The sequence below is a fragment of the Zonotrichia leucophrys genome, chromosome 5 (genome assembly GCF_028769735.1).
Source record: "Zonotrichia leucophrys gambelii isolate GWCS_2022_RI chromosome 5, RI_Zleu_2.0, whole genome shotgun sequence".
Taxonomy (NCBI): Eukaryota; Metazoa; Chordata; class Aves; order Passeriformes; family Passerellidae; genus Zonotrichia; species Zonotrichia leucophrys.
Genome location: NC_088175.1, coordinates 56,093,611 through 56,111,544, shown reverse-complemented (window position 1 = coordinate 56,111,544; position 17,934 = coordinate 56,093,611). Strand labels below are relative to the sequence as shown.

Here is a 17,934-nt window from a genome sequence, read left to right as displayed (position 1 = left end):
CATTCAAACACAGGATTCTGTCTGGGCAGTGTCAGTTTCTTCCCCTGAATCCTGATGGCATCTTCAGGGCTGAGCGAGGTGGGAAGAATTTCGTTTCTCTTGATAATGGGGCAATAAATTCTCTTTCTCTGAAAGATTCAGGTGTCCTGTGGCTGCTATCTCAGTGTGAATCCTTTCTTTACAAAAAAATGTATCTTACATAGCACAGTTTCTATTTTAACATTATGTTATAACCTAAAACTACATTTAACACACTACTTGAGAAAATTATTACAGCATAACTTTCTAACACAACACATATAACATTCATTTCAATATTTGAGGGAAGCCAATCATAAAATTCGCATTTTTCACATGGGTCTAAGTTTTGCCTTTGTGACAAGAACAGCGCTGCTAACCGAGGGCTGCTTTCGATACCGCCCAGCAAGGAACGCAAGGTGAGTTCTGCCCCTGCGGGTGCACAAGCAGCGTGGGAGGGGACACAGCCGAACACACATCACACATACCATGGACTCCGCTGCCGAATTGCCGGGGCTGTCCCGTACGGGCCAGGAGAGCCCTCGCACCGCAATTCCGGGGGGCACGGCCCCGCTGGCTGGCGGCGGCTGCGGTGGCTCCCCCGGCCCCACTCGGGCCCGGCCCGGCCCCTCTCCGTGACGGCTCCCCCGGCCCCGGCCCGGCCCCTCTCGGTGGCGGCTCCCCCGGCCCGGCCCCTCTCGGTGGCGGATCCCGCGGCTCCCCCGGCCCGGCCCCGGCCCGGCCCCTCTCGGTGGCGGGTCCCGCGGCTCCCCCGGCCCGGCCCCGCTCCGCCCCGCGGGCAGTGCGCATGCATAAGGCGGCTCCGCCGCCCTGAGTCACCGCTCGCCTCCGCGGCCGCTCCCCGGCGGCATCAGCAGCGGAAAGGCGGCCACCATGAACCGCTTGGGGAAGAAAGCTAACGAGACCCTCATCGAGATGGCTCTGTCGGCCGACGGTAGGAGAGGGCGACGAGGGGGGATCGTGGTTCTGTTCCGCCCTTGTTTCCCCGGGGAACCGGGAGCGGAGGCGAGCGTGGTTTGGGGGTCTGGGGGGCTCTGGTTCCTGCCCGGGGTCTGCAGGCTGGCGTCTGTGAGACGGGGCTGGTCCCGGGTGAATCCTCACCTCCCCCGCATCGAGCTTTTAATCCTTCGGCTTTCGCTTGAGAAGAACAAAACCGCTTCTCCGTGCGCACGATCCAACCATGATTCGATCTTTACAATTCTCAAATAAATCTTGAAAATGGAGGTTCTTGTATCAGCACCCTGCCAAGAGCAAAAAAACCACGAGGATCCGCTTGATTTTTATCTTAGAAGACACAGCAGATACAAAGGTCCCTCTGCCGGACAGCAAACTTTGAGCCTGCCCCGGCTGGGATGGGCGCTGGCCCCGGGGAGCTGAGGCTGCCCTTGCGAGGGGCTCCGAGCGGACCCCAGCTCACCTGGGAAGGGATGAGCAGACCCCACCTCAGCTGGGAAGGTGAAGATGTGACCAATCTTCTTCCCTTCTTCCCCTCGTCCCTTCTTCCCCGCTTCCCCTCGCCCCATCCCGGATGCTCTGGCACCCCTAACCTTCGGACAGACCCTGGGGCAGGGCATGTGCAGCCGGTGGATTTGTGTCAGGGCCTTGCTTTTTTGCTGTGGCCATGTTACAGTTTCCACTCCGTGTCATTACTTATAATAAATGTGGTCACGTTAATATTTTGTGAAATAACATGATGCAAGTGTGTGTTTATCAGCACCTCGCCTGGCAACGTGCATCAACAGTCAGAAGTAAGACAGCATGTTGATATTTTCAGAATGAGACTGTATAGTTTTTTTTTTAAAAAAAAGGAAAATGTTGACCTGTAAAAATTGCCTTTTTGGGAATAATGCTTTGCCATCAGTCCTAGAAGTGAAAGTCTTCGAGCAGGAAAGAACCGCTAAGCCTCCCTGTGTTGGCTTCTCGGGATATCTGTTCTACTGCACTGTCTCTTTTAGAAAAACATATATAGTGCCACTTTAAACACCTCAAGCACTAGGAGCAAAGCGTGATTTTCAAAATATTTGGCAGTCTTGTTTCAGAGAGGTATGATGGCAATACTGACTGTGAAGTTATCCCAGAGCAGCTCATTGTAGTGACAGCAAGGAGAGGTGTGCACTGCCGGGACACAGTTGTCTGCAGCAAGTGTCAGACGAAGGTTTGCCCTCCCTGGAAGGGCTGCTGGAGCTGGCAGCTCCTCAGGAACCCGAGCAGATGGATATTCCAGCCTCCTGGCCAGCAGTCCCGTTCCAGAGGGGATGAGAGACCTGAGTCATCGCCCATCCCTCTGCCTCGGAGCCATGAGAAGTGCTGGGGCTGAGCTGCTCTCCCCATGGGTTATTCTCCTGGAGTACTTTGAGACTAAAAAATATTTACAGAACTCACAAAATATTCCTATTTAGGGAATGGCTCTATGAAGCCAGATTTGTAAACTTCGTTCGACATTATTCAGTTGTCCCATGAGCCTGGGATTTTTATAGTCATAAATAATGAATATGAGGAGATTTGAGGGGTTTCAGTGTTCAAGGATGGTTAAGAAGGATTTGCCATAGAGTAGCACGTAACTCTCCGTACAAAATCATATTCTAATTCAGTTCAATTTTGTTAATTAACCACTTTTCTTAAGCAGAAACAAATTGATTATGGGGTGAAGTGAGTAGGCTTTTTAAAAGTTACATTAATTTGTTGCCCAAAAGTCTCTCGAGGTTAAAAAACCCCCAGAAAATTCCTTAAATGAGTGTTTAGAAAAGTTAACAGTGTACATATGCTGCCAGCAGGACTTCTTATAGATCTAAACATATGCTCTGTGCCTTTTAGGAAAAGCCTCTTAAGGCTCTGGATGTCTGATGTGTACAGGCAGGGCCTGTGTAAGTCAAAAGGAGCAAGGCAGGGCAGAAAACATCTGCTAGTTATTTTCTTTAAAGACGTGTTTGTCTTTGGATAGAGTGTGTGTATTTCATTCTGGTTTACTACTGCTTTTCATTAAACTTGAATGTTGGGGAACAGGTTATGGGGTGCAAAACTGTCTACCAGCAACAGAAAGGCTCTAAACAGGCAAGTTAAACTATGTGCCAAAACTTCTACCTTGAAGGAAGCTTCCTGGCTTCCTGCTGAATTACATCTGTGTGAGGTAAAAAATTCCATTTCTGTGTGTGGGATTTTGCTTTCTGTTGGAAGGTGTGTGTCATTTACCCCAAACATGAAAGTCCAAGCAAACTGAAATTGCCAAACTGGAATGTAACTTTCAGAGGAAGAGGACTGCAATATGTTGCTAGGATTGTTTGTGTCTGCGATCACTTTCAGTAGCTTTTTTTCCTTCAGCATGTAAATGCTGCAGTGGCTGTGTTGTGGGATATATCCCAAGCCTGCCAGTTTTCTGGAAGCTTGCTGTTGGCTCCATGCCATGATTTGAAGTATGCTGCCTTTATACACATGGCTCCTCTTCCAGAGCTTCCAGGGGCCTGCTTTGTGCTCAGAACTCTCCCAGTGATCTTAATTCAAATGCTGGCTTAGTTTGGGTGTCATCTCGCTTGTTTCCCTCACAGAAAGGTGCAAAAACATGGGTGAAAGCCAGCAGTGCTTGTGCCACAGCAGTGCTTGTACCAGTGTGTTGGCACCTTGCAGCACCTCAGCATTCAGGGCCAAATCCTGCTGTTATTTAATCAAATGATACAGAACTTATTTGATCAGAATTCATACCAGAACATAAAATGCAGGCCTCTGTTCAAAACTGCATCTGTCTCTAATTACTGTCAGGGTGAATGTAGTAATTTCTGATCTATTTGTGGAAACATTGAGTGGGATATCATATTCCCACAGGACTGAACCAAGGGGTTTGTTAAGAGGAAACTGTTTCATAGTTTATTCCTAGGTAATGAAATGAAAGCTGCAAGAAATTTAGACATAGTTCATAATATAAAAGGCAGGGGAGAAAATACTCTCGTGGCCCAAGCAATGTTTGGTTTCTGAGTGGAATTTTTTACTGGCTGCCATGCGTCACTGCAGGGGCACAGTGTAAATAGAGGTTGGTTATTGAAGTTAAACCTCTTTGTGACAGATAACTCCTGTTTGTAGTAGGAAAACCTGCTGTTGGGAACCCATCCCAACAACTTGTGTCATATCACTGTATAGCTGTGGTGCTTTTAGAGGGAAAATGAAAATGTCAAGCCCATTCCACTGCAGCTGTTAAATAGGGATTTTTCTCTAAAGATTGTCAGTTTAAAAAAAAATTGCTCTTGGAGAGCATTTTAATTTTAGGTGAGCTCTCTGCATTTGAGGTTAAACTCACTGTCTGCAGTTCAGTGAGTAGCAAAGGGAGGATTAAGTACCCTGCATGCCATTTAAATCCAGTAGCAATTATGTGGGATATTCAGGCCACATTTTGGGAAGCTGGGAAATAAAGGTGGATTCATAGAATCATTGAAGTTGAAAAAGACCTCTAAGATCCCTCAGGTGCTGAACTGGGCGATGGTCCTGCCATCACAGGTGAAAGCATTTATTCTGTTTGTAACAAGGAGCCTACAATTTCACCTTCTCGCTCAGAATATCAAAGAAAATGCTCTGCAGCTGTCTCTCCCTTACAATAGTTCCTGGAGCAATGATTGGCTCAGGGGTGGGGCAGAGATTTTGGATTGTGAATGCCAAATAAACTGCAAGAAAGCCACCAGCATCTCTTGTGGTGTAAGGCAGAGTGATGTTCTCTCATCTCAGTGATTCCCTCTCCATCAGTTTGCTGCTAAAGGCATTGCCTGGTGTGCTGTGCTGTTCTGAGTGTTCCCTACAGAAATAAACTGATAACTGTATTATAAAATGGAAGTGCACTTTAACCTTTATGTACAAGGAGACACCAGGATAAGATAAAAGGGCATTGAAGAAAATGTCCTTCAAAGGTTGTGCTTGAGAGCTGTTGGCATATAATTTGTAAGAAAAACCCCAGAAGAACAAACAAAACCACCAGGAAAAGAAATACCATGTGTTCATATTTTGTATCTTTAAACCAATGAGTTGCATATGCACGTGGAGGAGACAAATAGTGATCTAACATAAGCATGTTATCAGGAAGGTATAGGTAATGTGGAAACGTGATCAGATGTTAAGAGGTAAGGTAATAATGCAGTGAACTCTTGCACTGGTTTTTATTGTGATCTGAGGATTGAGCCAAAGAGCAGTGTAATTACCAAGTTGTATTTTCTTATCTAGCAGTAATTTTGTTATATTTGGTGATAGCTTTCCACGTGCATGTGTGTATAAATGCAGAAAGGGAATGTGTTGTATTGCTAGGGCTAATTCTTGCAATTATAGCATAGTTATGGAGGGATTTACAGTTATTTGTTGGTGCTAAAGCTGAATAACTTGTCAGAAATTATTATAGATTAAAGTTTGTGTGTAGTTACACACTGTGTACCATTGTGTTTTTTGTTGTAACAACCATAACATTTTATGTTAGATTAAACGCTGTGTTGGGGAGGAGCTGAGCCCACTGGGATTTGTTTACTTGGATTTTATATGGAAAAACATATGGATTTTTATATGGAAAAACACATCTATATTACTATATAGATAAATGTTTTTCATTGAAACCTAAAGCTGTTAAAGCTGTGGTGTTCATGCCTTTGTTCACCAGTGAGGACCAGTAGACATGGTGAAGTTCCAAACATGTTTTTTTAGGAAGTGAACATATCTTTGCATGAAGGGCAGTCTTCTAACTGGAAATCCCAAGGAAATCTCGTCTTCTTACTAGGCTCAAAAGGGTAAATATGAAATTTGAGGCCTTCGGCACGATAGCAGAACCCCAGCAAACCATGTGGGTGGGACCCACCATGCAGATGGTCGGCCTTTCATTTGCTGTACTGGCCCTAAATTAGAAAGGGCCCTGTGGTTTTGTTATTCAAAGGAGTTGTCTGGACTGTTGGGTAGGAAATCAGAAAGTCTGTGTTTGCACCATTTATAGTGTGCGAGAAATATACCGTGCCAGCAAGTAATGACTAGCAGATGTGGATTTCAGGCCACTTGGTTCTTCAAAGCATTTTGCCCACCTCAGTTCTGTTAATTGACTAGTGCTTACATAAAATAAGTTTAGGCAATGGAAGCCATGGCCCATTGCCCTGATCATTTTCTTGATTGATAGGAACAGTTTCTCTTTGGGATGAGTATAGGAATTCCAAAGATGTTCGATCATTTTTAGAGTAATTTGGACAAAAATGCCAAGTCTTGTGATTCTTGTAAGTCTTGCATATCTTGCATTTGTTTATAAAACATCTTCCTATACTGGTATATTTTTATGTTGTGTAATGTGAGGAAATTAAATACTTGGTGAATACAGTAGCAAAATTTGCAAGGATGCATTTCATTGGAAGCATGACCAGAAAAGCACTGAGTGAGGTAGAGCTTGAAGAACCAGAAGGAACAAAAACTTGCCATTTAAATTGGCCATCTGAAATTAAATGTCTGGATAACATGAAATTGAGGAATACCACCAGAGGATGGTAAATTTGAGGTGATTTTTAAAAGGAATATATTGCTATATTTGCATCATTAGTTTCCTAGTTTATGCATCCCTTTTCATTTACAACATCTGTAGAAGATCTCTCATAAAAGGGTGGGAGTGCAATGTGTGTGCACAGAATGAATAGTTCATTGGGCCCTCCAGTACTCTGGGACACTTCTGTATATTGCAAACGTGGAAAGAAATTGGAGACTGTTGCCTAAGGGTTTGCATCAGTGATTTCAGTAGAGGTTGGAGAAATGCATCAGTAAATGATGCTGTGAGGTGTTCAGTTTAAAAACACCTGGCTTTATCCAGCTATTGCCAGTCTAGGCTTTCTTTTTTAACTGCATTTGAACCTATTAATCAGTTTATGTGTGTCATGCTGCAGAGCAATGGTACCTGGGTGGTCTGAATGCTCACAGCATGCTTTGGGTCTTGCCTGTGCTGGTACATAAAATAATGATGGTTGTTACCTGAATTGCATTAAAATGCCATTTTAATTCTCTGTTACAACGCTGTGTTTGTGGGTTTTTTTGCTAAAACCAGATTTGCACAACTTCTCTTTTTGTTTAATGTATTCCCTTTTTTGCTGTCCCAGTGGCTTGTAATCAAAAGAGGAGGTGGTTTTGTGGTTCAGTAAAAGGGAGGCAGCTGAAGGTAAATGTCCCATTTTGATGTAAAATACCCAGTTACTATACTGGAGATTAGGACTAGGACTACTTGTCTTTTCCAAATGCTAAATGAGATTTTCTTACTGTTAGGAACAGATTTCCAAATATGTATCCCTATGTAAAACAGTTATTTTTCTTCTACTTCTGATGTGTTGATAAATACCTGTTCTCTGGAAGTACTTGTTTAATAATAAAATACATGAAGAAAATTAATATGTCAGTGAAGCAGCCTATACTTGAATGCAATCTTCTTCTTTTTAAGGGACTAATAAGATTCTTTCAAATATTCCCAATTGGTTTTCTTGGATTCACTGAGAACGTTTTCATTGTTAAATAGTTTTAAATTTTTAGAAGCATCTCTGTGTGCATGAATCACCACATCATTTTAGGATTGAGCCTTTGGCTCAGCAGCACAGTTCCTACTCTTCAGACAATAGCAGCTGGAGTAATAACCTCATCTTGCTTTCTTACAGGTCAGCTGGGTGGGATTCCAGTTCCCAGTGCAGCTCCATTCAGCTCTGCAGGATGTGATCAGTGTGTGCATCATTTAGTGGATAAGTCATTGTAGAGCTGCTTTCCTTAGATCTGGAAGCACTTGCAATAGTCATTATGGTGCTTATTGGAGGCACTGACTCATTTCTCTTTCCTCTTGGCCAGGCCCAGTCATCAGATGATGTCAGGGGGTTTATTAAGATGCTAACTTCAAGACATCTAGGAATAATGTTTTCTTTCATAGCATGTTAAAGAGGAATATTGGGAATTTTCTTCATAGTACGTAGTAGCTACTTCGTAACAGCCACAGTGTAAGTTTCAGGATTTGTTAGGATTGGTTTGTTTGTTTTCATTTTACCTGGACCATCAAAATCTTGCTGTAGGGATAGGCAAGTGTATAAACTAATATGCCAATGTGCCAGACAGATGCAGAACAGTGTCAGTGGTCTGAAAGCTCCTTGCTTGGTTTTGTTGGCTGAAAAGGATGCTGTTATTGTGTCTAAGAAAATTGTGGAAATAATTGAAGGCAGAATTTTGGAAACAATAGTGAAATAGCAGAATCAATAGTAATAGTCTCTTACTGCTCCTAACAATGCAGTTTATCAACACCCCCAAGAATATATTGCTATATTTGCATCATTAGTTTCCTAGTTTATGCATCCCTTTTCATTTTGAAAATCTGTAGAAGATCTCTCATAAAAGGGTGGGAATGCAATGTGTGTGCACAGAATGAATAGTTCGTTGGGCCCTCCAGTACTCTGGGACACTTGTGTATATTGCAAATGTGGAAAGAAATTGGAGACTGTTGCCTAAGGGTTTGCATCAGTGATTTCAGTAGAGGTTGGAGAAATGCATCAGTAAATGATGCTGTGAGGTGTTCAGTTTAAAAACACCTGGCTTTATCCAGCTATTGCCAGTCTAGGCTTTCTTTTTTAACTGCATTTGAACCTATTAATCAGTTTATATGTGTCATCCTGCAGAGCAGGATGTGGCTTTTCCTTTGGAGTAGCTCTATCACAGATCTTAGGTGTGCAAATACAGATGATTTCCTAGTTTTAGTAGTAAAACAAATTTTGATCCCTAAAAATGTCTCTTCATCTACCACCTGATTTTGGAAGCACCTAATATGTAAATGTTTTTAGTGGTATAAACGATGTGTCAAGAGCTGTACTTGGTGCAGACGAATCAGGGTTATAGAAGTTGGAAAGAGCACTTAAAGGCCTTCTCTTGCTCTGTTTTCTGAGGCAGAGTTACTCTGAACTGTGGCAGACTGCAGCATCTGCACCCTGCCCAGCTGTACTCAAGTGCAGCATCATCAGCCAAGCTCTTTGCTTTGCCATCTCCCAGCAGACTTGGATTTACTGAGGGTGCTGAAGTGAAAGAATTGTCATCTGCCAGGGAAATGGCAGCTTAGGAGCAGTTAAAGGGGCTGGAGCATCCATGGCTGTGACTCTGCTGGTTATTATAAAAACCAAGGATTTTGTCATTGGCTTTTGAAGATGAGTAGCCCAGTCCAGCCACACCTGTATGGCTAAAATCCTTTCTCTCCCTAGCAAGGCAGATTTCTCTGCAATCCTGTTTTGGGGACCAGACTCCAGTGTGCTTCTTCTCCATCTAGGAGAGTGCTGCAAGCTGAAAATGTTCTTAGAGCTGAAACCGTTCCTCAAAGTGCACCAGAGTGAGAAGTCCTGTGCTTAGGTCTGTCCTGGGCTTTTATTTGCCTAGTTGGGGCACTGCTGGAGTGCCAGGACATGGCCTGTGACAGGTTGGGCACTGCTGTGCCAGGACATGGCCTGGGACAGGTTGGGCACTGCTGAGTGTCAGGACATGGCCTGTGACGGGTTGGGCACTGCTGTGGTGGGCAGGACATGGCCTGTGACGGGTTGGGCACTGCTGCTGTGCCAGGACATGGCCTGGGGCAGGTTGGGCACTGCTGATTTGCTAGGACATGGCCTGTGACGGGTTGGGCACTGCTGCTGTGCCAGGACATGGCCTGGGACAGGTTGGGCACTGCTGCTGTGCCAGGCCACGGCCTGTGGCAGGTTGGGCACTGCTGGAGTGCCAGGACACGGCCTGTGGCAGGTTGGGCACTGCTGTGGTGCCAGGACACGGCCTGGGACAGGTTGGCACTGCTGCTGTGCCAGGCCATGGCCTGGGACAGGCTGGGCAATGCTGCTGTGCCAGGCCATGGCCTGTGACAGGTTGGGCACTGCTGTGGTGCCAGGACACGGCCTGTGGCAGGTTGGGCACTGCTGTAATGCCAGGAGATGGCCCGTGACAGGTTGGGCACTGCTGTGGTGCCAGGACATGGCCCGGGACAGGTTGGGCACTGCTGTGCCAGGGCATGGCCTGGGACAGGTTGGGCACTGCTGTGCCAGGGCATGGCCTGGGACAGGTTGGGCACTGCTGTGCCAGGACATGGCCTGGGACAGGTTGGGCACTGCTGGAGTGCCAGGACATGGCCTGGGGCAGGTTGGGCACTGCTGATTTGCTAGGACATGGCCTGTGACGGGTTGGCACTGCTGTGCCAGGACATGGCCTGGGACAGGTTGGGCACTGCTGAGTGTCAGGACATGGCCTGTGGCAGGTTGGGCACTGCTGCTGTGCCAGGCCACGGCCTGGGACAGGTTGGGCACTGCTGCTGTGCCAGGACATGGCCTGGGGCAGGTTGGGCACTGCTGATTTGCTAGGACATGGCCTGTGACAGGTTGGGCACTGCTGTGCCAGGACACGGCCTGTGGCAGGTTGGGCACTGCTGGAGTGCCAGGACACGGCCTGTGGCAGGTTGGGCACTGCTGGAGTGCCAGGACACGGCCTGTGGCAGGTTGGGCACTGCTGTGGTGCCAGGACATGGCCTGGGACAGGTTGGGCACTGCTGGGGTGCCAGGACATGGCCTGGGACAGGTTGGGCACTGCTGGGGTGCCAGGACATGGCCTGGGACAGGTTGGCACTGCTGCTGTGCCAGGACATGGCCTGTGACAGGTTGGGCACTGCTGCGGTGCCAGGACATGGCCTGTGACAGGTTGGGCACTGCTGCTGTGCCAGGACATGGCCTGGGACAGGTTGCATTTCTCCCAGATAATGTGCAGTTCCTTTTTTGGCACCCCTTGCCTTGCTGCAGCTGTTATCAGAAAACAGGGTCTGTGGGAGGTCTCTTTTTTTGCAATAGCACTGAACACATGCACTTCTACCTTTTCTTAACTCATCAGTTTTGCCATGCAGAAAAACAGTGATTCCAGCACTGTGGACAAATTTGAAGTATTGTAGAATTTCTGATTGTTTAATTACACAAGATGCCATTTTTTTTGCTTGTTACAGAAATCATAAGATTATAGTAATGAAAGTACCTGTTTTGTGAGTAAACTACTTATATTTTAAGAGATGAAATCAATCTTGATTATATTCCTTAGTACTGAATGTTAATTTGTGTTGTGGGCTACTGTTGTTCTCATCATTCAGGTCTATAATTGAAGTAGAAATGGTCTGTAATTCTTTACCAAAAGTTTCTAAGTAGGTTGCCTGTGGTTGGGTGTAGTTTGGGACAGCATATGTTGCCTTTTACTGCAGAATTATAGGCCATATGAAGGCTGCTTATTTACAGTAACATGCACACTGCCAAGGCACATTTGTTTAAGGGGTTACATGTAATAGTTGTGTGGAGAGTTGTAAGGCTGGTGAAGACAGCAGTTACATTGCAAAGAGGCATTTCTTTTGGGTAATACATATGCACTCCCATGAAGGCCAGTGATTTGAACAAATACTAAAATTATACTTTTCTGAAATAATTTAGTGGGCTTTAATAGTCAGGGAGTGTACTGGAGTTAGTTTTGAAAAAAAACATTTCAAAGAGTTTCTGCTATTAATACAAATCTTATGATAAAGAGCCACTTAGTTTAGTAAGTGTCCTTGTTTGTTGTTCTTGGTGTGCAGATATTTCTAGGTCTATTTATATACATAAAAAAGCATGTAGTGTTAAGAACAAGGACATAGCCTTAAATATGGAATTTTATCAGAATGTGATTGTTTTACTTCCATCTTTAGATATGAAGCAGTAATTTCCTGAAGAATTTTAAAAGCATTTTCTTGACTAGTAGAAGCTATTGTGGTCCTCCCTGCTGCTGCTAAGGAAGAGTGGCATCCTTGTTTGTGCTGCTGAATGAGGTGCCTGGACAGAAAGGGCAATGTTGGTGTTCCAAGAGGAGCCTGTGCTGTGCTTTCTGTCCAGGTCACAGTCTCTGGTGTCCAGGGCTTATTCTTTTGCTTTATTGTAAAGGATGGAGGAGAATTCTGAAATGGGTTCGGGTTAAAGTGAATTTTCCTTCTGGTTCTTACTGAAGTGTTTTTTCCTTTCAAAGATGACATTGCGGTTCTCACCAAGTTCACGCCATCCCAGTCGGAAGGTATTGTACTAACCCATGTTTTACCTGCCTCGCTTTTGTCTGTTCCCTCTGTCCTTGTTTTGTTTTTCTGCTGGGAGCCTCTTGCAAATCAGTCTTTGGTTACTGTGAGTCATTGGTATCACATATGAGCCAGGCCTTTTGCAGTGTGATTTGCAAGTCAGTTGTTGGCTCTCTGTTGGCAGCTCTCCTGGTTGAGATCTAATTGTGCATTTACATTCATGGTGCTTGGTGCAGCTCTGGGCTGGGGCCTCTTTCCACCTTCCTACATGATTTGGGAGTGCATTGCTTGTGCTGCTCGTGTTCAGGAATCTGATGACATGTTTTACAAGGAGTGGACATCCTGAGTATGTTGTACTTTTCAGTTAATACATGTTTTGCATTCTCTTTTTACCTTCTCGTGTGCTGCTCTAGGGTTATTCAGGTTTATTCCAGTGGAACAGAGGTATCAAGAGGATTTCATTCCACAAGTTGCATAAGTAATCAGCTGTGGTACTGAGAAAGCACTTAAAATGTGGAACTCTGAATTATATTTGTTCTGAGGTTAGACTTTCACAATTACAGAGAGGATAAAATCCAGAACACCCCCTCCACCACCACCTAGGCTGTTATAGGCCACTGAATCAGTTAGAATCCCCTCAGCAGTGTAGAAAATAGAATGTTCCTGCTGCAGGGACAAGATGCCAGACTGTTTCTGGCCTGGAAAGGAGGGTTGTGTGACAAAACATTTGGGTTTCTGCTCCTGGGCCCTGGGCTGGCACCTTTGGCCAAGTCTGCAGTAGCCACCTGCCTTCAGGGCTTTAGGCAACAGAGTGTGGTAGGGATGCTCCCATTCTTCACCCTGGTGTTCAGAGTGTATCTACTAATACAATTTTCCAGGTGTAATTTGCTTTAGCAGAATAACATGCAACCGTGTTAACTGTCTTGGCATCCAGAAACTTACTTGTTGTATTTTACATACCATTGCTTGGTTTCTCATCGTATCATGTGTATAGTTAAAAATTACAGACACCATTTTCTGTAAGTGAACTTTGAAAGAGAAAAAAATTGTAGGAAACAAAATGCTTCAATGCTTATTATATTTTAAAAACCACTTTATATCCTGCCTGGATGCAATTTTGACATCAAATATTTGCAGATTACAAAAAGAAAAGTAGGCTTGTTTTATTGGCAGAAATAATGTAACTGTAGTTGTCTTAACAGTGGTCCAGTGTAAGTCTGTCCAGTCTAAGCTATATTCAGCAATGCTTCCTTAAAGGAGAAAGAAGATGAATCCTCTTTTCTGAAAGAAAGAGACACCATTTTTCAGTGCACAGTCCAGATTTTGATCAGCTGTTTTCAAAACTGCTTTTCCTTTTCCAGTGGAGTGATTTAGATGCCTGATTGAAGAGACTGGTGTGCCTAATCAGCAGAGATGGTTGTTAACAGAAACCTTCTTATGGGCTCAGAGTTGTTCTGCATAGGAAACTGGTGACAGTGTAAATTCAGACGCACAAACCCAGCCAGTCTTGATCCAATTTAAGATTCTGAAGGTACTGAATAGGATTTTCCCTTTAGCATTAACATTTTAGTAACAGTGTCTTTGGTGAAATTACTGTATTTGTGGGAAAGTTGTGTTGGAGTTCACTACTGTCATTAAAATAAAGGCAGGTTTTTTTGTTTGGTTTATTTTATCAGTTGTTGTTTTGGAGCTGGGTTTTGATTTTTTTTTTTAGGTTTGTTTTTTGAACAAGAGGCTAAGTAATTAAATTCATATTACTATTTTTGATGCTGTTGTCATACTTCCATTACATGGGCATTTGTAATCTTGATGTTATGCATCCTTGACGCCTTAGCAAAAAACCACACCCTCATTTGATCTCTAGCAAATGCTTCCACAGCTAATTGGATTTCCATAACCGAGGCAGCAAACCTCTGAGCTGAAAACCTCTTAGACCTAGCAGATATTTGAGACAAGAAAGCTCAGTGATGACAACAGATTTTTTGTTTCTGTCACAGTTAAAAATACGTTTCTGTGAAAGCAGGGTTGCACCAAGGAAGCACAGATTGAGTATATTGTGTCTTGCAGCATCTTTTCTCCTCCAAAGAACCATTCTTGAAGATTTTATGTACTATGAGTATTATTTCCCATCCTTTACTTGTTCATAGTTCCATGCCTTCAAGGTCCACATCACTTTCACATACAACAATATTTTTAAAAAAGGAATGTGTTTATGTGAATCTCTTTTTCAATGTTCCTTAGGGGAAGAATGCAATGGACCTGAAACTATTTCAACTGCAGGATCAGAAATCCCAAGCAGCTCTGAGGTAAGGTACAGCCTGAGTGGTGTTAGTTAATGAACATCTTGGTAGGAGGGAAGAAGGAGGGTTGTTGTGAAAAAGACAATTCATTTTCAAAACTAGTATTTCTTTTACCTCCATTTTATCCATGTAAAATTTTTCTTCCTGTATTGTTGAGAAGGAGCAAAGCCATGAATATGACGTGACACTCACTGGGTCTCAGAAGAGACTTAGCAGTGTTAGTGCTGTAACACAGCAGTGGTAGAAAACAGTATGGGCCTAATGGTGTTTCCTGTATCAGTCTTGAGATGGGAATCTCACCATCTTTCAATGTTTTGTCAGTTGGAAGAACATTCTGTTTCTGCACAAACCAGGTAGTTTGTTTTGTGCTGTGTGTTGTGTTGCTGGCTTGCTGGGGAAGTCAAGGCACACTGGAGTTCCAGGGCTCTAGGAACCTTGTGACAGTGCAGCAAGATTCATGGGAAAGCAAATGAAGATTTGGGTTACTAGAGCACCTCTTTAAGCATCATCAGCTGTACATTTTTTCATGGTGCCTCACTGTTTAATTATGTACAGTACACATTGTCTTGAGGAGGTAGCAGTGTTCAGCTGAGAAACTGTCATTGAAAATATGTCATCTTTACCTTGGTATTTTATATTCCTTCCTATTGTCTGATTTCTTTATTGTTGTTACATGCTTAGAGGAAGATAGGAAGTTTTAGATAGGAAAAGAAACAGCTGTTCTGTCATCTCATACTGGCCATGAGCACTGATCAAAAGTTATGTCTGTTGAATTGAGTGTTGAAAACCTGCAGCTGTTCTGCTGAGCTTCTTAAAAGTAAAAGATGTCCTCAGCATCTTCTGAGGACCAAATCTGGAGAGGAGCCCATGAAGACAGAACTCAGAAGGGCTTCCTAGATTACACAGATCTTTGTCTTCTTAGAACATTCAGCCATATCATCCCAATGTTTTAATAAAATTACCAGTTCCATTTTAAAACCTGTTCATATGTTCACCTTATTCCCTTCTGAATCTGTTGTAGGAGTTGTAATCATCTTTTTCCCCAGGAAAATTTTCAGTGAATGGCCATGTCAAATGCTTCACTGAACAATGGCCATCATACCATGAGAAGCTGATTCTGAGTGGATGGAGGTGACCTATTTCACCAAAGCTGGGAAGAAAGAAGTCACTTTGTGACTTAGGACATATGAAAAGGCAGGAAGCATGGGAGAAAGAGTGGAACGTGTGCAGGGAAGTGGGATTTGAACCTTGTTTGAAGGATGAAAGATTCATGATGAGGTGGGAAAGGAGGAGGCTTTAATCTTCAGCACATTCATGCCTGGGAAAAATTTATCTGGGTATCCTCTGAAAAATCTCCCCTTGGTAGTTTCATGCAGCCTTTTCTCTTGTTCTCTACTTACATGTTTCCTTAGATAATTATTTTTCTTTATACTTCGTTATTAAATATCACAAAGTATTGTGATTGTCAAATTAGCAATATCAGTAAGTAAGAGAAAAGACATAACATCCTGCAACAGTATGCTTCTGTTCAGCAGCACAGAGAAAAAGCTAAGGTTTTATTGTTGTTTTAAAAATAGGAGGGAAAAAATAAATCTAGATTTAATATGGAGAGCAGAAACATCACCCACCCATAATTCAGTGGTCGGTTGTTTTTTTCTTTCTTTCTTGTGTAATCTGCAGAGGAATGTGTGATTTGGATATAAGGAATGATGCAAGTAAAACAAAAAGTGAAGAACAGTCTGTAGTGAAGCATTGGATGAAGTCCAGGACTCAAAAATCATTGGAGCACCAATCAGTGGTGCAGTTTGTCCTTCATGATTTTGCATTCTTGCCTATTTGACCCTGGATTTTTTCCATTTTTTTAAACTGCTTCTTCTTGGGACTCATTTTCCTTATTCTTAAATCTCCCACAGGACCAAAAGAAATAAGATCACTTGGACTTCATCAGCTTTTCATATTCCAAGACTTATAGCATAAATAATTTCTGGATGCTTTGTCATGCAGGGAGGCAAGGAGATGTTTTCCACAAACAGCAGACTGGACAAGGGGAAGAAAAAAGGATAAAATGGGGGTATTTTCAAAAGAGTGCTTCAAATTATGTCCTTGTTAAATCAGTAATGCATAGACAGCCACTTCTGTTAGGGATGGGCAGCTGTCTTCAGTGAATCCCTGTGCAGAATCTACCTGACTCAGTCCTTATGGAGTTCCTGTTCCAAGAAATACATAAATACCTCTGAAAGTGCTTTCAAGCAAATTGGAAAATGAATGAAATTAAACCTGAGAAACTTTTTTTCCTCTGTGCTTTCTGTTTGTGCAGAAAGCACACTAGAAAAATATATGATGATGTGTCTGCTCAGGGATTGTAATTAGTTGTTCAGCTTAATAAGTAAATGAATATGAAACATACTGACAAAACAGAATTCCTGTGCCTTAGAGGAATGAAGATCACTCAGTTATTTCAAGATTGGAGGAAAGGTTAAAGATTTGAATTTGTATTACGTTTTCTAATAGTAAAAGTTCAGACCATTCAGATGGGATAAATGTAAAATTAGTAGAGCTTTTGTGCAAAATTGAATCACTGGTTTGTAGTTTATCAACATCTGTAGAGGTCCATCTATACAGAGGGCTATTTGTTATTCCAGTGAAGAAGCACAAAGTAATTAGAGATGTTTGCTTGGTGTGCATGTGGACTCAGCCTCACAGAAGGGCAGGTGATCACAGCACTATGTGTGTGAGACTGCAGGAACTGTGCCCTGTTCCACCTGTAAGGAGAGAGGAATTCACTTTGCACTGTTATACATTGAATTTTCACCTTTCTATGCATTTCACACCAAGAAAATGCTTACTAAAAATTAATCAGGATTTTCCATAGTGTCACTTGATCATAAGAAAATCTGTGAACAAGCTGTCTTTATTTAAGCCAGGTTAGCAGAAGTAAATTGGCAAATTTATTACAGCAATGCCTTTTTACCACAATTACACTTTGACTCATAGGTTGTCTTTTCTTCAGAGCAGCAGGTGCTGCAGGTGTTTCAGATTAATTGGTTGGGGTTTGTTTTCTGAAGAAACACCATCACATTGTGCATTACTTTTCATACTTGTTCATTTTTCAATTCAGACTGGTGGATCTTCAAGTAGAGAAACATAAAATACCATTGTTAATATTGCAAAGATGAACCAAATTGGTTTCAAAATCTAGAAAGAAATAAAAAGATACTTCTTCCAAGTCTAACAAAAACACATGAGGGCTATTTTGGGCAGAGCTAGAGTGCATTAAAGACTTAAGAGAGAGGATTCCAGAGTGGGAGGGACCAGCCCCACTCTGCTGCCACCACTGCCAGCCCTCTCAGTTTTCATCTCGGCAAAGTTGGATGGATTATTTGAGTTGATTCTTGTTTTGCGTGTCATGTGTTACCAACACTGGAGCTCCTTTGTGCTGCACACAGACTTTGGCATATCATGAAACAGCAGTGTGTTATTATCAGAGTGCCTGAAATGTGCAGGAGAAGGTATGAGCACCAGCTTAAAAACAGTTACTCCTAATGACTT

The 17,934-nt window shown here is 43.2% G+C and overlaps 1 protein-coding gene across 5 annotated transcripts in view; it reads left to right on the top strand.

Moving 5' to 3' along the window:
• The first annotated feature begins 840 nt into the window (after positions 1 to 840).
• Positions 841 to 17,934, top strand: part of ANO5 (anoctamin 5) — a 60,349-nt gene continuing 43,255 nt past the window's right edge. For 3 of the 5 annotated variants that reach the window (XM_064715784.1, XM_064715782.1, XM_064715786.1), the window contains exons 1-3: positions 841 to 973; positions 12,043 to 12,087; positions 14,327 to 14,391. In XM_064715784.1, the coding sequence (XP_064571854.1) occupies positions 913 to 973; positions 12,043 to 12,087; positions 14,327 to 14,391 (171 nt within the window). In that variant the 5' untranslated portion in view covers positions 841 to 912. The remainder of the gene's footprint in view (positions 974 to 12,042; positions 12,088 to 14,326; positions 14,392 to 17,934) is intronic. The other 2 variants (XM_064715785.1, XM_064715783.1) reach the window with 1 other exon arrangement.